The sequence below is a fragment of the Symphalangus syndactylus genome, chromosome 12, assembly GCF_028878055.3.
Source record: "Symphalangus syndactylus isolate Jambi chromosome 12, NHGRI_mSymSyn1-v2.1_pri, whole genome shotgun sequence".
Lineage (NCBI taxonomy): Eukaryota > Metazoa > Chordata > Mammalia > Primates > Hylobatidae > Symphalangus > Symphalangus syndactylus.
Window position 1 is genome coordinate 79,979,229 of NC_072441.2, and position 21,115 is coordinate 80,000,343.

Consider the following 21,115-nt stretch of genomic DNA (forward strand, 5'->3'; position numbering starts at 1 on the left):
ACAGGGCTGCCTAGAGCATTCCTTAAATGGCTTTAAATTCATTTTCAATTTGTATCTGCCATACATACAGGGATGGAAATTGTCAAAAATAAAATTAGTAAAGAACACATAAAAATTTCTACTCGTTATACCATTTTTAAATTTCTCTCTTGGCAGATTCACATGCAGTCGAAGTTTTTTCAATTATACATGCTCCTCAACTTACGATGACTTTACATCCCAATAAACACATCTTAAGTTGAAAATATTAAATCAAAAATGCATTTAATACACCTAACCTACCAAACATTATAGCTTAGCCTAGCCTATCTTAAATGTGATCAGAACACATATTACCCTACAGTCAGGCAAAATCATCTAACACAAAGCCCATTTTAGAATAAAGTTATTTAAACTGTTTTTTTTTTTTTTTTTTTTTTTTTTTGAGACTGAGTCTCGCTGTGTCACCCAGGCTGGAGTGCAGTGGTGTGATCTCAGCTCACTGCAACCTCTGCCTCCCGGGCTCAAGCGATTGTCCTGCCTCAGCCTCTCGAGTAGCTGGGACTATAGGCACCCACGACCACGCTTGGCTAATTGTTGTATTTTTAGTAGAGATGGGGTTTCACCATGTTGGCCAGGTTGGTCTCGAACTCCAGACCTTGAGTGAACCGCTTGCCTCAGCCTCCCAAGGTGCTGGAATTACAGGCGTAAGCCACTGCGCCAAGCCTAAAGTTATTTAAAGTTTTGAACAAAAATTTGAGGTACTTGTAAAGACAGCAGAAAAGTTAAAAAAAAAAAATCGAAGTACAATGTCTACTGCATACACATTGCTTTCACACCATCATGAAGTCAAAAAAGCATTAAGTTAACCATTGTAAGTTAGTGACTGTCTGTATCATTTTCATTCTTTAGTAATGATTCTGATAGGTCATTTGAATTCTTTTGTACCTTCTGTGTACTTTTCAGGAGAGAATATTGATTCATGTACATTAATTGGTTGGAATAAGAATGCAAACAGCTGCGGGGCGCGGTGGCTCACACCTGTAATCACACTTTGGGAGGCTGAGGCGGGTGGATCACCTGAGGTCAGAAGTTCGAGACCAGCCTGGCCAACATGGTGAAACCCCATCTCTACTAAAAATACAAAAAGTAGCTGGGCGTGGTAGCATGTGCCTATAATCCCAGCTACTCAGGAGGCTGAGGCCAGAGAATCGCTTGAGCCCGGGAGGTGGAGGTTGCAGGGAGGTGGAGGTTGCAGGGAGGCAGAGGTTGCAGTGAGCCGAGATTGCGCCACTGCACTTCAGCCTGGAAAACACAGTGAGACTCCATCTCAACAACAATAACAACAAACGCAAACCAGTCAGCCATTGAACTTAGCCTGTAATCTTATATCTAGCTAGGTTAGTTATTTTAGTTACTTATGTGATGAAAAGTAATAAATCTCTTTACCTTAGAAAATTGCCAAAGATCAGGGAGCCATCTTACCAGTGTTCTATGTATCAGCAGGCTGATATAGAAAATGCAAAATCCTTTAAATGTAATTAAATCTTGGCAGAATTTTGGTTAGGAGAATTTTGCTATGTGTGAGACAGAATTTTAAAACACGACTTCCTCCTGTTCTTTAAGATAATGGCATTGTCTTCTATATATTAATACATGATTCTGACCAATACATTTGCATCTTTTTGGTGAAAAGGGCCAAATACTAACAGGCCATCAACTTCTACAGTAATCCTTTGCCTTTGCCAAAGCCAACAGTTTTCTTGTTACTGAAAAGTTAATAGAGTCAAAATAATTTCATAAGATCTTCTGATAATACCAGTGTGGAATACATACTGTTTCTTTGCATTTATAGTACTCCAAACACACTATCTTTCCATGTATGTATTCAACAAAACATATTTGTTGAGTACCAAGTACGTGTCAGGCACAGTGCAAGGTGTGAGAGAAATAAATAGGTTTGCATTGTGCCATGGCAAAATATAGAAAATCTGAATTTAATAAACACAGTAATCTATTATGAAGTCATTTTTAGACTTGTTTATACTTTGTAATCACCCAGGTAAAAGCTCAAGTATAGTTGATAGACAGATATGTTTCCCCATGGTCTTTTGCCATTGTGTATAAAATATGCTTAAACGTTTGTGGAATTAGATTGTCTTGAAAACCTAGTACCCACGTATATCTGTGTACTAGCCACATGATATGATAGTCAGATTTTGAAGAAAATCTCATCAAAGTTTGAATTTTATAAGTATAATATGTATTCAAGTATCAGTGTTCAAAGGCATTAGGCTAGCCAATATTAGGTCATGGTCAATACATTGAAACTTCTCACATGGGCCCTTCTGAGCCCATAGGCCCTGATGCCATTAACCATAGCAACTAAGTATGGTGAACAGGCCTACGATTAGGCTAGATCACTACAATTAGTAGTTGTCTCATCATTGTAAGAACTGCAGCAACACAATGAACTTCTCAGTTTTAGTTTCTTTTCTGTAAAATGGGGATATTCCGATTATCAGCTATTAAGTAGAATCTTGACAAAATACGCCAAGATTCTTGGAAGATAAATAAGCTTTGTGTAAGTTCCCCTGTCCTCCAAATCTCCAAATACAGAAGAGAGCTCACATCTGTGCATAGTTTATAATACCCAGTGTGATCAAAAACATTTTTGTTTTATACTTACTTACAAAGTTAGACTGAATCTCAAATTTGGATGGTTGAGAATATAATATACAAGAAACAATGTTTTCTCCTCTTCCTCCCTCCCTCCCTCCCTTTCTGTCTCCTCACACAAACAGTAGACGTGTAAATTATGCTTTTCTTATGTTGAAGTGGCCTGATTTTGCCATTGTTGAACGGATAAAGAGCTTTTGTGTTTCTCTACATAATTTGTATTGATTTCACACAAGGCAGCATGTATGTCAGTTTTTCTCAAAGTGTGGTCTCCAGTCTACTTACATGGAAGACATTTTTGAAGCTGCTTAAAATGCAGATTTCTAGACTCCACCCCACATTTACTAAGCCAGAATCTCTGGGGGTAGGACGTAGGGAACTTTATTTTTAAAAAGCACACTGGTGATTCTGGAACATTAGGTGCTTCAGAATCACTACTCTGATTCTGGTTTTGGGAGAGTTGGCTCTTGAGGTTCCTCTCGGTCCCTTACTTCTATTTTGGACCTGGTTTGACCCTTAGCAGGTTGTTTGGGAGAACAGAGAGTTCTCTGGAGTGGACCTTGACCCATTCACCTAAAGTGTTCTGCTCTGTTAAGCATTGAGTCTCTGCTTTAAAAACTGTCGGCCTGGCGCGGTGGCTCATGCCTGTATTCCCAGCAGTTTGGGAGGCCGAGGCAGGCAGATCACGAGGTCAGGAGATGGAGACCATCCTGGCTAACACGGTGAAACCTCGTCTCGACTAAAACTACAAAAAATTAGCTGGGCGTGGTGGCGGGCGCCTGTAGTCCCAGCTACTCAGGAGACTGGGGCAGGAGAATGGCGTGAACCCAGCAGGCGGAGCTTGCAGTGAGCCAAGATCGCGCCACTGCACTCCAGCCTGGGCAACAGAGCGGAGTCTGTCTCAAAAAAAAAAAAAAAAAAAAAAACGAAAAACAAAAAAACAAACTGCCCTATATCTGTATTTGTCTTGCTGAATATTGAACATTTATAAAATATCCTGTACTATACCTGTCCAATTCTCTGGCTTAAATGGGCCACTTTCTACATGATACATGAATAAAGGGAGATAATTCGGGATACATATTTAGCTACTCAAAACTTAAGGTGAAAACTAAGGGAACCTGTGTCCTTGGTGAGACAACAGAGTAAAGTCTCATTGGGAGACAGGGTGGTCAGAGAGACTCAGGTTGGGTAGTATTTATCAACTTTAAGTGGGAAGTCCCTGAAAGGAGAATGGGCAGGATGATTTGGTGTTTTAAATACCAAATACCCTTTTAAATATCACGTAAACATGCTTAAAAGCAAAAATTCAGCGAGGCACGGTGGCTCACGCCTGTAATCCCAGCACTTTGGGAGGCCCAGGCAGGCAGATCACAAGGTCAGGAGTTCGAGACCAGCCTGGCCAGCATGGTGAAACCCCGTCTCTACTAAAAGTACAACAAATTGCTGGGTGTAGGGGTGCACGCCTATAGTCCCAGCTACTCAGGAGGCTGAGGCAGGAGAATTGCTTGAACCTGGGAGGCGGACGTTGCAGTGAGCTGAGATCATGCCACTGCACTCCAGCCTGGGCAACAGAGCGAGACTCCGTCTCAAAAAAAAAAAAAAATTCACCTTTCTTTTACAAATTTTTGATTTATATAAAAAGGTTTTTTTAACTTATTTTAGGTTCAGGGACACGTGCAGGTTTGTTACACAGGTAAACTGCATGTCATGGGAGTTTGGTGTACAGATTATTTTGTCACCCAGGTAGTAAGCATGATACTACCTGGTTGTTTTTTCTGATCCTCTCCTGTAAAATTTTAAATGTTTCTTCTTTGAGGCTTTGTGCAAGCCCAGGAATGTAGAGACTGCCCACTTAATGCTGATAAATACTGCTCAGTCTGAGCTCTCTGAAAACCTTGTCTTCCAATAAGACTTTACCTTTATCGGCTCACGAAGGGCACAGGTGCCCTTACTTTTCACTTGGGTTATTTTTAGAGCTTATGCCATTAAGAAGTCCCCTGAAGGTCTTTTGCTTTCAAGGACTACATTCTTGAATACAGAGGGATAAATTAGTCTTTTGATTCAGAGGGGATGGAGAGGGCATGTATTATGTGCCTGACTGGTCTAGGCACTTTATATGAAGTCTCATTTTCTCCTTATAACAACCCTGCAGGTATTATTCCTACTTTACAGAGAAGTGGAGCCTGAGAGATTAAGATTCTTACCTAAGATGACATAGCTTCTCAGAAGTGGAACTAGAATTTGAAAATGTGATTTGAACCCATTTTTGTCAGGCTCCAGTGCATATGTTTTTTCTCTGCATCAGGGAAGACAGGATAGCAGCAATGTCTTATTTCCAGATGGCAGAAGAGAAGACCCCAGGTAGAGTAACTTACTCAAGGTCACAAAGAGAGAGTTGAAGATACTCAGAGCCCCACGCTTCTTCTGATCTCTTTTCCCAAATCCCTGCCTTTGTCGGCATGCTTCTCTCTTTTTAAAGATCTATTATAGTAAAACTCCCAATTAGAGATTGTGGCAGAAATATTTGTCCAAACAGTAGTGGTACCTCTCAACGAAGAGACCTCTTAACAGATGTGCTATATGTAATCCTATTTTGTTAAAGGACATGAATAGTACTAGTTTCAAGGGTCAGCGACACCCACTGGCATTTACAGAGGTGTTAAGTGTCCTGGAGCAGAATTGCTGCTTATTGAGCATGTAAAGTTTCTGATGACTGTGTTAGGAAGATGGCTTGGATTGAGTGCCAGAGGCCTGGTTGCTAGGGTGTTCTTTTTCTTTTAACATTTTATTGTATCTATATATACTTTTTTTTTTTTTTTTTTTTTTTTTTTGAGGTGGAGTCTCAGTCTGTTGCCCAGGCAGGCTGGAGTGCAGTGGCACAATCTCGCCTCACTGCAGCCTCCACCTTCCAGGTTCAAGCAATTCTGCCTCAGCCTCTCATGTAGCTGGGATTACAGGTGCATGCCACTATGCCTGGCTAATTTTTGTATTTTTAGTAAAAATGGGGTTTCACCATGTTGGCCAGGCTGGTCTCGAACTCCTGACCTCAGGTGATCTGCCTGCCTTGGCCTCCCAAAGTGCTGAGATTACAGGCATGAGCCACCACACCCAGCCGTATAAATTTTTAAATGCATAAAGAAGTTGGAAGAAAAATACAATTAATCCCCATGTATCCATTACCCAGCTTCAATAGCCTTCGACTTTCTGCCATTCATGTTGCCTCTATCTCACTCACATGCTTTTTTCCCCTCAGGAGATTTGTTTGTTTGTTTGTTTGTTTTACTGTCACTGACTTGAAGCTCACCCCAGGAATTTTTAAAAGTAATTTCCAGATACTTTAAAAGTTTTTTTTAGCTGTCATTTATTAAATGCCTAATTATGGCTGAGTACTATGTTAAATATCTTTTTTATTTTTATTTCTTATTTTGAGACAGGTCACTTATTTTGAGATTGCAGTGGTGCAATCTCAGCCAGGCTGGAGTGCAGTGGTGCCATCATAGCCTTGACCTCCTGGGCTCAAGCAATCCTCCCACCTCACCCTCCCAAGTAGCTAGGACTACAGGTGCCCAGCAAAATTTTTTTTTGTTTTTTTGTAGAGATGGGGTTTCACTATATTGCCTAGGCTGGTCTCTAACTCCTGGGTTCAAGTGATCCTCCCACCTCAGCCTCCCAAAGTGTTGGGATTACAAGTGTGAGCCACCATGCCCAGCCAAATACTCTTGTATTTAATGCTCACAAATCACACTGTGGTTTAGATGCTATTATTATTTCCCATTTATGGAAGAGGAAACTGAGGCACCTGGGATTAAGTAATTTGCTTGCCTTAAAGTAACTTGCGCAAGGTTGCACAGTTAGGAAGTAATGGAAGTAATGGGGCCAGGATTCAAGCCCAGGGTAGTCTGGGCCTCTTACTCACTCCTCTGTGTTTCAGGCATTGCTGTTTATTATAACCCCAGAAGAGTTCTGTTCTATACCACCCACCCCTGTCATATTTACCAAACTATAGGAGTCAGAGATTTATTTTGTTTATAGTGCCAATGGCAGGATTAACCAGTATCCATGTTTATCACTGATCTAGGAAGGACAATAAAAAAGAGAAGGTGAAATAGGGCGACAGAAGGAGGGAGGGAAGAAAAATGATGTGATTGAAATATTGTTGCACTTCTAGGCTGGGCATGGTGGCTCACACCTGTAATCCCAGCATTTTGGGAGGCCAAGGCAGGCAGATCACTTGAGGCCAGGAGTTCGAGACCAGCCTGGCCAACATGGCGAAACCCCGTCTCTACTAAAAATACAAAGTATTAGCCAGGTGTTGTGGTGCACATCTGTGGTCCCAGTTACTCAGGAGGCTGAGGCATGAGAATTGCTTGAACCTGGGAAGCAGAGGCTGCAGTGAGACATGGTCACACTCCTGCACTCCAGCCTGGGTGACAGAGTAAGACTCTGTCTCAATTAAAAAATAATAAATAAATAAATAAATAAATAAATAAAGAGATGGAGACTTGCTCTGTTGCCCAGGCTGGAGTGCAGTGGCATGACCAGACTACCCTGGGCTTGAACTCCTGAGCTCAACCTATCCTCCTGCCTAAGCCTCCAAATAGCTAGGACTACAGGCACATACCACCAGCCCAGCTAATTTTGAAATTTTTTGTAGAGACAAGGTGTCACTCTGTTGCCCAGGCTGGTTTCAAATTCCTGAGCTCAAGCAATCTTCCTGCCGCAGCCTCCCAAAGTGCTGGGATTACAGGCATGAGCATTGCACCTGGCCCCTCTGTTTTACAGCGTTGTAACTGTGAGAATCATATGTGGCACTTCATTTTGGTCCAGATGCTTTTCAAGGAACCATATATACTGGAGACCCAGGGGACAATGGGGTTGATTTGGGGACTAGTCGGTGACAGTAACAGGAACAGAGGCCTGGAAATTAAACCTGGGTTCTAGTCCTAGTTGTGCCACTTATTATTACTTGTGACTGCAGGCTAGTCTCATCTTATTCTGAGTTCCCATAAAATGGCTCATTTTTAAAGTCTCTTTCAGTTTTAACATTTTGTAAATATGAGATTTGGGGTAGCTTAATCCTTACTACAGATCATTGTAACTTTTGATTGGGAAAGGAATAAAGAGAAATGTTACCACCGGACGCGGTGGCTCACGCCTGTAATCCCAGTACCTTGGGAGGCCGAGGCGGGTGGATCACAAGGTCAGGAGATCGAGACCATCTTGGCTAACCCGGTGAAACCCCATCTCTACTAAAAATACAAAACATTAGCCAGGCGTGGTGGTGGGCGCCTTAGTCCCAGCTACTCAGGAGGCTGAGGCAGGAGAATAGCATGAACCCGGGAGGCAGAGCTTGCAGTGAGCCGAGATCGCGCCACCGCACTCCAGCCTGGACGACAGAGCCAGACTCCGTCTCAAAAAAAAAAAAAAAAAGAGATAAATATTACTCCCTTTCTTAATTGTAAGGATAGATTAGATTCCCATCCCTTGATTACAATGCAAATAGAGGATCAGACTAAACAGAATTGTGAGACCCCTTCTAGCCCTGTGAGTCCTGGTTATAGTATATCTAATGGTTTTCATCTGTGTATCTTTTTGTTTTTCCAGTTTTTTTTTTTTTTTTTCCCCCTGAGACAATGTCTTGCTCTGTCTCCCAGGCTGGAGTGCAGTGGCACAATCTCAGCTCACTGCAACCTCTGCCTCCTGGGTTCAAGCGATTCTCCTGCCTCAGCCTCCCGAGTAGCTGGAATTACAGGCGTGTGTCACCACGCTTGGCTAATTTTTTGTATTTTTAGGTATTTGAGGCTGCAGTGAGACATGGTCATGCCACCGCACTCCATTGAGACGGGGTTTCACTGTGTTAGCCAGGGTGGTCTTGATTTCCTCACCTCGTGATCCACCCGCATCGGCCTCTCAAAGTGTTGGGATTACAGGCTTGAGCCACCGCCTGGCCTGTATCTTTTTGAAGTAGAGAAAGGAGGGTTAGAAGTATGAAGGTGTTGTTTCCTTACTTACGGCAAAGAAAAAAAGAAAAAAAAAAAGTAGAAGTTGAAAGTGGGATAAAGAATTGCTAGCCAGGCACGGTGGCTCATGCCTGTAACCCTTGCACTTGCAGTGGCTGAGGTGGGAGGATTAGTTGAGCCCAGTTCAAGACCAGTGTGGGTAGCATAGGGAGACCCTGTCTATAGAAAATCAAAATTTAGCTGGGTATGGTGGTGTGTGCCCATGGTCCCAGCTACTTGGGAGGCTGAGGCAGGAGGATCACTGGAGGCTAAGGTGGGAAGATTGCTTGAGCCCTGGAGGTTGAGGTTTCAGTGAGCCAAGATCATGCTACTGCACTCCAGCCTAAGTGACAGAGCAAGACTTGGTCTCAAAAAATAAAAAGAAAAGAATTGTCTCAGAGTCCTTTCCCAACTTAGAGATGGGTGCGAGACCAGAGGCCAGGTCTTCAGGTTGTTGGGTGAGAATACTCTTTGTTCTTTTTCTTGCACCACATCTCAATAGCTCTTCATTGTGTTTAATACCATAGTAACCCTGTTTCTCCCTTTTTTTTTTTTTTAGTACCTCAACATGCTAAGGACTTGTGAGGGCTACAATGAAATCATCTTTCCCCACTGTGCCTGTGACTCCAGGAGGAAGGGGCATGTTATCACAGCCATCAGCATCACGCACTTTAAACTGCATGCCTGCACTGAAGAAGGACAGCTGGAGGTGAGTTTTCAGCATAGGGCTCTGGCTACGAGGACTGGAGATACTTTGATGCTCACTTGCTTGTGATGTTTTAATTCCTTTTTAGGGGGAAATGAAATCAAAACTGTATTTTGACCGGGGCAAATAAACAGGCATGGAATCCACACTGATCCACAACTTCATTGGCTGCTTCCACTGATTTGTATTCTTCTATCACAGTCCTTTCTCTGAAGCGATGCAGACATCTCCATTCATTTCTCTTCTGTCTCCTGGTTCAGAACCCCCTACCTCAGTTCCCCAGCACTCTGAAACACAGACTGTACCTTACTCCCTTGTCTTGGTTGTCCAGAACCAGGTAATTGCATTTGAATGGGATGAGATGCAGCGATGGGACACAGATGAAGAAGGGATGGCCTTCTGTTTCGAATATGCACGAGGAGAGAAGAAGCCCCGATGGGTTAAAATCTTCACGCCATATGTGAGTGCAATTTGGGGAAAGTAACTGGGACTTAGTTTGTTTTTTTGTTTTATTTTGTTTTTTTTTTTTTTAGCTATATGCATAAATGGAGAGAGAGATAGAGCTAGTAGTTATCTTGAGATCTGAACCTGTTTGAATCCTGGAGCCCCCAGATTCATCCTGTCTTTGTTTTAGGCCTGACTGGAATTGGCAATTTCCTATCCCACTTGGCTCGTAGTTACCACTAGAAGGAGCTAGAGAATAGGGGATGAACCAGGCCTGGGTTTTATGGTATTTGTCAGGGTATTTCTCTAGACTGAGTTTGGAAGATGGGATGACTGGGGACAGGAGTTCAAAGGCAGAGTCCTGAGGTGCCTGCTCTTGAGAAGTTAGTGAGTGTCACCACCTTTCTTTTCAGTTCAATTACATGCATGAGTGCTTCGAGAGGGTGTTCTGCGAGCTCAAGTGGAGAAAAGAGGTAATTCTGAACAGTCCTTGAATTGACCTTTTCATCTTTTTGTTTCTTTAAAATTTATAGGCCTGTGGCCAAATACCTGGGACCCTCACCTCCATCTCTGTCTTTCTAGGAATATTAGTTAGAGACTGATTATCTCATGTGAGCCAGGACATTCTTCCAGCAAGGTTGGCCTCTGGATGGTGAACGGGTTGTGCAAAAAAGCCCTGCTTCTTCCCTTGTCTAGAGGGTGGACATTGGCTACAGGCTCTTCCATCTCTCATGACTTCATGGACCCTCCTCTGCCAGTTTTTTAAATCAGATCACCCTCCATGTTGTTCCTGACCCACAGGGGAAACTGTCCTCAGTTGTAGCCGTCTTGACTGGATGAGTCCTGGCAGTCTTTCTAGGCAAACCAAGAATGTGTGTGTGAGGGAAGGTGTTTGCTGTTGCTTTACTGCTGTCTGTATATGCCAGTGCTGGAACAGAATTTGGAAGATTCTGAATAATTAGTTACTTATTCTCAAAGAAAATCTTTGAAAGAATCAGGAGGTCAAGTCAAGAACATGAAAATTTATATTCTTAGTACAGTAGAAAGAACATTGGGCTCTGGGAATTTTATCTGGGTTTTCTCCTGGCTTTTTTTTCCTCTGTGTAATTTTGGGTAAATCAGCCTCCCTAGCTCTCAGTTTTCTCTTCTGCGAAACAGGAAGACTGAACCATGTAGTTAATATCCAAGGTCCCTTCCAGCTCTAAAAGGCTATGATTCTAGATGAGAAGTTATATCAGGAAAGATGCGGCCAATCAGATTGAGTCATCCAGGCATATCTTTTTAGCTTCTGTTTGAGGAGTTGTCTCCAGATAAGAGGAGATGTGGCTTCCCAATAACTCTTTTTTTTTTTTTTTCCTTTCAGAACATTTTCCAGATGGCGAGGTCACAGCAGAGAGATGTGGCCACCTAGCCTTTCCTTATCCCCTTCCCTTCCCTTCACCCCCATCCTCTTACTCCTTTCATGTCCCATTTCAGACAGAGTAACCATTAACACAAAAGAAGAGAAAAAGTTAAAGTCGTTATATTCAAAAGCCCTAAACTAAATATTATTAATAACCCCCTCTGAATTTCATGTCTCTGGAATTGAGGTGGTAGTGAACAGCAGATCGGTCAGCACCAGAAGTCAACTTAGTTAAGACAGGAAAAGAAATAAGCCCAACCAACTTGCCAAAGGTATCTTTGTCCTTTCACCTGGGCCTCATACCAACAGCCTCTCCTTGTACTATATTTTTAAAACTGGAACTATGAACTTCATCCATTTGCACTGTTCAGACATATATATGTATGTATGTAAAAATTATATATACACAAATTAGCTGCACGTATATACATATATATATATTTCTTTTTAAATTTCATATTGATGGCAGTACCTTTTTTAGCTTGTGTTTTTACACACCTTTCACTAGAATCCATGACCTCTCTCGTGCTCTCTTTCTTTTGAAACAAACTTTAAAAAGGAAAAAAAAAAGCATTTTACAGGGAAAAATACCTCTCCTCATGAAGGACTTGAAAAGTTTACAACCTGCTTGGATTTTTGCCCCTTTTTTTGTATTGAGTATAGATTCCAGCTCATGGGTTGCCATAGAGTCTGGGAGCAAGGAGTATAGGTTCTTTATCTTCCACGAGGGTGCTGGGGAGGAGAAAGAGGTGTGTTTCTCAAGGTTAACAGGCTGTAGTTCTGCAGGGAGAGCCTAAAGTCCTGGTATGGTCTCTTGATTCCGTGACAGTTTTTTTGATCCATCTGTTTCTCTCACTCCTGGCTTTCTAGCTACATTCTGCACCTCCTTCCTGCTTTCCTAGAGCCTCGGTATGCTTTCCCTCAACCGGCCCTGAGTGAAGTTGCAGGTGGGCTCAGGAGGTTGATGCCATGGGAACCTGAACCTGAAACACTTCATGGTAGTAATTTCCTGTTTTCCTTGCCTTTTTTTTTTTTTTTTTTTTCCTGCGACAGGGTCTTACACTGTCGCCCAGACTGGAGTGTGGTGGCATGATCATAGCTCACTGTTACCTTGAATTCCTGGGCTCAGGTGATCCTTCCGCCTCACCCTCCTGAGTAGCTGGGACTACAGGTGTGCACCACCACACCTGGCTAATTCTTTTTAAAATTTTTTTGTAGAGACAGGGTCTCACTATGTTGCCCAGGCTGGTCTTAAACTCCTGGCCTCAGGTGATCCTCTTGTCTCAGCCTCCCAAAGTGCTGGGATTACAGGCATGAGCCACTGTGTCCTTCCCTGCCTTTTTTGCAGCAGGGAGAGTACTCAGGACCAGAGTTAAGCTGATACCTTAGGCACACACGTTGGACTTACATAGAGGAAAGAAAGCAAGCAATGCCCTATGTACATGAGGTTTTACCTCCTCCATTCCTGACCAATAACCACCCATAACTACGGCATTCTCTGTGACTTCCTTAAACAACAGTGATGGGAATGAATCCAATAGTATCTTCAAGGCCTTGGGGAAACTTGCAGTGGGTCAGTGGTCTGTGCCAACCAAACGATAGCCCCATCCAAGCCAGCTGAGGACCCAGGAAGGAGCAGTAGGTATACGGTTGATTAGATTGGCTCTCCCAAGTTTTAATTGAAAGGAGACTGAAGGAAAACCTTTCTGCTTTCCGTCCCTTAAAGAGCTCCTCATCTGATCTTGCAGCTAGACCCTTTGAGACTTAAGAGCTGCATCCCAGGATCAGAAGCCAGGGCTAATTGGGGTAGGACAATATTCCCTGCCCCTAAGCTCTGTAGATAGTGCATAAGAAGCACCAAGTCAGGCTCAGATGCAACTAAAACACATCTTTGAGCCTTTTCTTTTTCCCTTCTCCCCTTTCTAAACAAAAACCTTCCTAGGATGACATCTTTTGCTCTAACTGGGAGACAGTCATAATTGGTTGTAGTCAACTCTACTAAGCAGTTTTGGGGTGGTTGGAAAGTCTCTTTTTTGTTACTTGTTTTTGCAAATCATTGTGAGGCCACTTTTTCTTTCTTTCTTTCTTTCTTTCTTTCTTTCTTTCTTTCTTTCTTTCTTTCTTTCTTTCTTTTTTCTTTCTTTCTTTCTCTTTCTTTTGCTTTCCTTCTTTCATCTCTTTTTTGTAATTTGTTGTTGCAAATCATTGTGAGGCCACTTTTCTTTCCCCTTCCTTCCTTCCTTCCTTCCTTCCTTCCTTCCTTTTTTTTTTTTTGTGTGTGTGTTTTTTTTTCCAGAGTCTTGCTCTGTCACCCAGGCTGGAGTGCAGTGGCACGATCTCGGCTCACTGCACCCTCCGCCTCCTGGGTTCAAGCAATTCTCCTGCCTCAGTCTCCCAAGTAGCTGGGATTACAGGTGTACACCACCATGCCCCACTAATTTTTTGTATTTTTGGTAGAGGCGGGGTTTCACCATGATGGCCAGGTTCGTTTTGAACTCCTGACCTCAAGTAATCTGCCCACCTCGGCCTCCCAAAGTGCTAGGATTGCAGGAGTGAGCCACTGCGCCTGGCCCACTTTTCTTTCTTTCTTTCTTATTTTGTTATCCTGGCAGCCATTTGCCCCTGCATGGTATGGGATCAAAGAGGACAGCCTTTCCTCCCTCACCTTCTCCAAATCTAGGTAGAATCACAGAGTACAAAACATAAGAATGCTGAATGTGTAAAGTTGCAGAGGGATCCCTAATTTGAAGACTTTGACACAGAACTAACTTCTTTTGGCTTAAATAAATTTAAAATGAGCCAAAGGACCCTGAAAAGAAGACATGTTGATTTCCCACTCCTAGATGCTAAAGAGACTTGGCACCAGCTTTGTTCAAACTGTAAAAATAGCAATTTGCCCCTACTCGTTCAGAGTGGGACAGTAATGAACAGAGCTGGGATTCCATGCGACAGCTTGAATGCTGACCTTCAGAAATGAGTCATAGGGATTTGGGGGCCCCTTAGAATGGGTAGATGGTGTTATGTTCCCTTTCTGGCATAGCATTCACTTGGTGCTTTGGAGATTAGGTGAGGGCCCTATAGGTAGTTGGCCTGTTGGCAGAATTTATTTAGGAACAGCCCTTCTTGAAAGTGTCCCAGTAACAAAGCACCCAGCTGCAGCAAGGAGGTGGGGAAGGAGGGCACCCCTGAAGGATAGCGCCTTCTTCTCTTCCACCCATGCACGGCCTTGGGTGATGGAGGCGGGGTCCCTGTGGCTGCGTGGATCCCATAGGATCAAGCCCTTCTTTGCATGAAGCAGTGTTAGTTGTGACTCTTCTCTCTCCCCTTCCTCTGCACTTCCTTTCTGTAATCCCTACTGTTCTTTTTAGTCCCAGCTTCTGCCCAGGGAGGCTTCTACCCAGACTTCTTTTGCAATTTGTCCCTGAGAAGAGGGGGTCTCCCAGTGCCCCCAGCTTTATCCCAGCAGAACCAGCAGGATCCTCCTGGTCTCTCACTGGCTTTCCTCCACACTTGGTTTCTATCCTCTGGGGTAGAAGCTCAGAGCTTTTTATGGCCCAGGAGAAAGTGTAGACCCTGAGGAACCTGTCCCTGCAGAAAGGTTCCCTTGGGCCATGCTTTGGGCCTCTCCTCTTTATATGTTTATTCTATTCTCCATTTTTCCGCCCTGTCCTTACCCTAGGCCTAAACACAGGTACAGATATGTGCGTGCTCAGGGCATCTCCTAGGCCTGGACCGAGCTCTCAGGGAGGAATTAGATAAATATTCAAACATCCTCATGCCTGGCCCATTTAGTTTCATCCTTTAGTTACCCAGGCCAGTAGCTTTGGGTTATCCCTTCCTGTAGCTCCAAACCCAGCACTTGGAACAGCATAATAGGGCACTGACAGGAGATGACACTCCCTCTCCTATCTCAGAATTTGCCAACTTCTGGGATGGGCTCCTAGGAGGTAGTTTTCTTGAAGGGGACTGCATCCTAGTTGACCTGAATTTTCCAGACCAGGAGGGACTGCTGTGCCCTCCCTTCTCGCCATCATGCTGTTTGGCTAGATTCATTCAGCAGTGGAAGCTCTTTGATCTGTTGACCCCAGCATACTGCTGTTTCTTCACCAGCTTCATTGTGTCACAGTGGCTTCCTTTTGGAGGATGATGTGATAGAACACTCAGAGAGAGGGGGGCAGAAGAGAGGTAGTGGGTATGCTTCTTTAGCTCCCCATCTTCCAGGTCCACCTCTTGACTTCCTGTTCCCCTAAACCTGAGCACATCACGCCAGGCCTCATTGCTGCCAGGACAGCATCAGCTCACTCCTCAGCAATAATCTAGGGTATGTGGGAAGGTCAGGGCTGTGGTAAGGAATAGAAACAAAGAGGGGAGTGATATGGGGTGGGGGCACTTGGCCGCCTGCTAAACTTGGACATTAATTTTATATCATGACCCCTTTTTAAGCCAGTGAGCTGGGCTTCAGTTTTTCCCAGGCCATGCACATTTAATTTATTTCAGAGAAACTCTAATTGTATTTTCACTGCAGTATCTTGTATTTTTTATTTGTGATTTAAGAAATGTGAAGAGAAAATACACAGACACAATAATGGCTAACAGTGTTTCTTTCATTCCTTGTTCTAGAGCTAACCACTCTAAAATTGTTTGGTAATGTCACTTAGTGTAATTAATTGTAACATATTCTTTTAAATAAATTGATTTATTGATCAAACACTTCTTTGGTTTCCTAGACTACAAATCCTTTGGGTTGTGTGGGAAGAAGTGAACAGGGACCTTTGAGATTTGAGTCAGAGTGGTCAGTCTGAAAAGAAGAAGAAACATCTAACCAGTTTTCCCAGGTAACTAGTGGGGCAGTTTTTTGAGTGCAGGGAATGGAGAAGGGTGAGGAAAGAAGCCACAGGAGGCCCTTGGTTTGCAGTTCTCTTCCCAGTGGCTCCTTTGAAAATTCCTTCTTCTCCTTCAGATCTCAGAGGTGATTGAGCTTACCCCTCCCATCTGCAAGCTTGCACAAAAATCCTTTGAAGATTCACAGGATTCCTTTCTCTGCCATGCAGATAGAGCCTGGCAGAGCCTTTGGTACAGATCTTAGCAATGGCCCCTCCTCTCCACCCCCAGCAACAGGTATATACTTTTTCAGGTAAATCGGGAAAGTTTTTCTCTTTGGGATCTGGACTGAAAGGAACACATTATGACTATTGAATGTCCAGCACAAAACTAGGCATTGTGGGTGGCCTTACTCTCCCCTGCTCCCACACTCCTGAGAAGAAGGGTGGTCCTACTGCCTTTTGCTTTTACAGAGGCATCTGAGGGGCTGGGGCCTAACCACCTTCTCTCAAGAGTACCTGCTCCTCTCTGCACATTTGTTTATGAGCTGACTGTGGTCTGAAAAGCTCAGCATTTGTGGTGGGTGAGACATTTTAATTTTTTTATAAAGCTTCATTATTATTTTTACAACTTCCGACCACACGCTTTTGTTCCCTAACTGATGACCATAAGACCAAGGACCATTGTGACATTTTGTTTGGCAGTTTGGGAAGAGACATTGTTAGGGGCTCATTCATTCACCCACCCATTAGCTTTGGATATTTAAAATCTAAGAAACACTACTATGCTAATGGAGGGGGGAAATGTTACCTTTCCGAAGCAAAGAATCCATAAAGAAGAACAAACTGGAATTCCAGAATTAGAGTTACAGTGGTTAAAGTCAAACATTTATTAGGTATCTGCTGTTGGGGGTGGAGTGGGGAGATTGTTTGAGATACTGCAACAGACACAAAAGCAAAGAAAGAAACATTTCTGCCAGCTTACAGGCTCACAGAAGAATGAGACACTTATGCATGGCCATGATACACAGCAGTGAAAGGTTTAAGTGCCATAAGGACTAGAAAAGGAAGGAGAAAGACCTGTGGATGAGGGCCATTAAGATTTTCATGAAGAAAGTAGTGTTTAAGGTGAACTGTTTTAGTGTGAGAAGGATTTCAACAAGAAGGCATTCAACAAACATTTATTGAGCCATTATGTGCCAGACACTGTAGTAACTGGGAATGAAGAGACATGGGAGAAAAGGGACCAAACTTGCCTAGAGAACAATGAATAGTTCTATTTGGGTATGTGTAGGAATGAAGTGGAAAGTAAGGCTTCAAAGAGCCTTGAATGCCAGGCTGAGGTGTTCTATGAAAAACAACAAAAAACAGCAGCAGAGAAGTTTTGTTTTTTATTAGCTGCAGTTTAGAAAGATTGATGCTTCAGAACATAGACAGAAGGACCAATTAGGAAATTGCTATGATTACTCAGTTAATAAGTGTAGGCAGTGATAATTGAAAAGAGGGAAATGATATGAGAAAGTTTGTGGAAGTGAAATCTTAAATGATTTAATACCATTGAGTTTATGTGAAAGTACTAAAAACTCTTGAGGTTTTCTGTCTATGTGACTAGAAAATAGAAATATATGAGTTGGGACTTTATGGGAGAAAGTTTTAGCATTGGCCCTCTGATGATTTAGATACAGATGGGAAATCCAGTATAGATGCCCAACAGTCATTTCTTATTTACTAAGCAATGTCTAATGTTTGGGGCACTGTTTAGGGTGACCAGGATACAGTGCTGGACAAAGCAGACTAGGTAGTAAATGTTGGTGAATTAACTTTTAAAAGATGACCCTTGGCTTCTTGGGAGGACAAATTGTAGGAGAGCAGGGGAAGAAACATGGAGACAGATGAGAGCAATGTGACATGGACAGTGTTGATGGCTGTGGAGATGCAGAGACATGAGTAAGTAAATCAGCTGAATACTTTAGAGGTAGACTTAGTAGGGCTTTGCAGTTGGACTGGGGAGGAGACATGAGAGAAAGGGTGTAATCCTTGAGTAGGTACCTAGTGGTGCTGCTTACTAATGATGAAGACTGAGGGAGAAAAGGTAATACCAAAATTGAGTTCAGGACAAAAATTAGGCTAGAAACGTATCACTGGGACTTGGTTTTCATCAGGCAGGTGAGAGGATGCAATATATTGGAGGGAAACCAAGTTTATGAGGAGCAAGAAGAAGCTGACTGCTCTGTGAAATAGACTGAAAGAGGGCCCAGAGAACAAGGGTCTTATTAGAACCAGGGGCTTGGATCAGGGCTGTTCAAGTTACCAGATTTGGAGAAGAGAATGAGGCTTGGCCATGGGTGGGAAATTGCTTCAGTCACAAATACCTGAAGACAAGGCTGTGAAAGGCTTTGAAATTTTAGCAGGAGAATTAAAAGACAAAGGAAACACTGAAAGTCAGAGAGGCTGGCTGTCAGGCCAGCAGAGTCCAACCTGAGGAAATAGAGACACTTCGCGTTACATTTATGCTTTCCAAAGCTTTAAAAATATGGAAAGTGGATGGGACATGTGGAAGGAATTATTTAGGGCTATTTTTTCCCCCAGCCATTGTCTCATCACCTAATCTCCCTAACAGGGTATTTTTCTAAGTGTTTGCTTTCATTTCTACAACTGAAAGGCTCCCCTCTGTCCCTGCTATTAACATGTCAGCTCCACTCTTCTAGCTCAAGAAGTTATTTTCCTTCTCTTCCCTTTATGCTGCCATTAACATTTGAACATAACTTATTTTAGAAGAAGAAACCGACAATAAAAGTAGCCATTGATGTTGCAGCAGGGGCTGTCACACCGAGACGCTGCCTGAGGTCTGGGAAGAGGCCAAGAAGGAGGCAGCTTCTCCGTCCTGTTGCCACCCTCACCCCCTAGGAGAGAACCCCCGAGTCAGTGAATCACTCTGGGAGATGCCGTTTGGTCTAAAACCCACCTTCTGTCTTTCTATCCTGACTTAGAACCTGCCCTGAAGTTGAGGCAGCTCATGGGGAAATTTGTAGATATTAAATGCTGATTCCTGTCCCCCTTGCTACACAGGCTTTTTCTCATCTCTGAGCACACCCACACACACTTAACAGCTCTGTGTTGTTGAGATTTCAGATGCTATCTACTTGGCTGAGAATACTGGCTGGATTCTTCTCCTTTGTAAGGTCCCATTTCTGATCTTTACCAATCCAAGAGACACTTTTTTCCCCGTAAAACAACGTCCACATATATATCTGCATAGCACTTCACATTTTGCTTCTCTTTTTAACTATTCTTAGTTTGAGGTCTATGAAGAGAAGCAGAAGTACAGGGCAGGGATCTGGGGGTGAGTTGGGATTTACTGTTGTGCCTTCACAGAGCTCTGACCTGAGGCCAGATCAGAGCTGGAAGTTGAGCAAGTTTATAAGAAGGGACATACTGAGGGTGGGGTAGCAGCCTAGAAGCACATGTTCTATGAAGTCAAAGAAGACACCTGTGTGATCCTGAGCCTGCCCTAAAGCAGCTCACAGAGAAGAATCTAGGAAGTGGAGGGACTTAGGGCTTATGTATGTAGTCCACCCTCTACCTGAAGGACTCACTCCTAAGCCTGCTTGCTACTTCTTGGGATCTTTGCCTCAGGTCAAAGAACAGGTAAGAAGAGAACATCATGGGCTTTGGAGTCTGACTAACTGGGTTCAACTCCTACAGCCATGCCTTACTGGCTTTGTGACTCCAGGGAAGTTAGTTAACCTTCCAAGCCTCCTTTTCCCATCTATAAAATTATATCCTACCTAGGCTGGGCGTGGTGGCTCATGCCTGTAATCTGAGCACTTTGGGATGCCAAGGCGGGAGGTTTGCTTGAGCCCAGGGGTTCAAGACCAGCCTGGGCAACATAGCGAGACCCTGTCTACAAAAAAAAAAAAAAAAAAAAAACCACATTTTTTAAAATGAGCTGGGCGTGGTGGTGCAGCCACTTATAGTCCTGACTACTTGGGAAGCTGAGACAGGAGGATCCCCTGAACCAGGAGTTCAAGGTTGCAGTGAGCTATGATCTCACCATCGCACTCTAGCTTGAGTGACAGAGCGAGACCCTGTCTCAAAATAAATAAATAAAATAAATAAACTATATCCTGCCTCACAAGGTTGTTAGGAGGTAAAATGAGGAAATTGCACAATAAGGACTTGGAACAGAATCACTTACAGAGCAGTGGTTAGTAAATGGTGGTGTCACAACTGGCTCCCAGTATCCACACTGGCCTCTGTGCAGAAATGGAAGTCCAGATGTGAGACTGCAAGTCCTCAGCCTTCAGAGGGACACAGCTGGATACAGGGGAGACCCCCCGACAGGGGAGATCTCCTTGTGCCCAACTCTGCAGGACATTCCAGAATTAAGCCCCAAAGAAGGGCTGAAGGACAGGATCATGAAGCCATGAACAAGGCCTGGATGCTGCTCAAAAGCAAGGGCCCGGCCTTCCCTGATGCGATTTTCTCTCTCAAACCTCATTCTCTACCTCCCTCCCGCTTCCCAGTGTGGGCAGGGAACAATCCCCTACCCTCAACCTTCCAAGACTCTTATTTGATGCTTTTAAACTTTTTTCTTTATTTAGACAGAAAAGACCAACTCTTTAAAAGTAAAATGCAATAAATAAATAAGTTAAGCATAGAGAACTGTCTGAAACTGACTCCCCGGTCTCCCCTTAGCACCCCCACCCCCACCCCATTTTCTTTTCCCTAAAACCTCTTTCTAAAGAAAATGATCGGGTAATAAACCCCTTGACCCCTCCCCACACCCCTCCTCCCAATACCCAATTACCCCCCAAAGCAAAGGGAGAAATTAAAAGAGAGAAAAAAATCCAAGGGCAACATTGTCTAAACTCCCAAAAAGAGAGATGGCAGCGTCCGGGCCAGGCCGGGCGGGCTGGATAACGCACGGGTGGTAGTGGTATTTACACGGAGGGAACCAGCAGAGACTGTAAACATTTTTAGGGGTTCAGGGGCAGGTCTTTTCCTCGTGAAAGGAGGAGGGTCTCTGTGGCTGACTGGCAGAGAGGCAGCCCTCAGGGCTCCCCCACACCCTCCTTAGAGG

The 21,115-nt window shown here is 43.6% G+C and overlaps 1 protein-coding gene across 6 annotated transcripts in view; it reads left to right on the top strand.

Annotated features, from left to right (window-relative positions):
• Positions 1–21,115, top strand: part of SNX27 (sorting nexin 27) — a 106,870-nt gene that overhangs the window by 79,434 nt on the left and 6,321 nt on the right. Inside the window, exons 9-13 of one of the 6 annotated variants that reach the window (XM_063626297.1) lie at positions 9,220–9,369; positions 9,698–9,826; positions 10,224–10,283; positions 15,940–16,047; positions 16,173–20,783. In XM_063626297.1, coding sequence (XP_063482367.1) covers positions 9,220–9,369; positions 9,698–9,826; positions 10,224–10,283; positions 15,940–16,014 — 414 coding nt within the window. In that variant the 3' untranslated portion in view covers positions 16,015–16,047; positions 16,173–20,783. The other 5 variants (XM_063626303.1, XM_063626302.1, XM_063626299.1 and 2 more) reach the window with 5 other exon arrangements.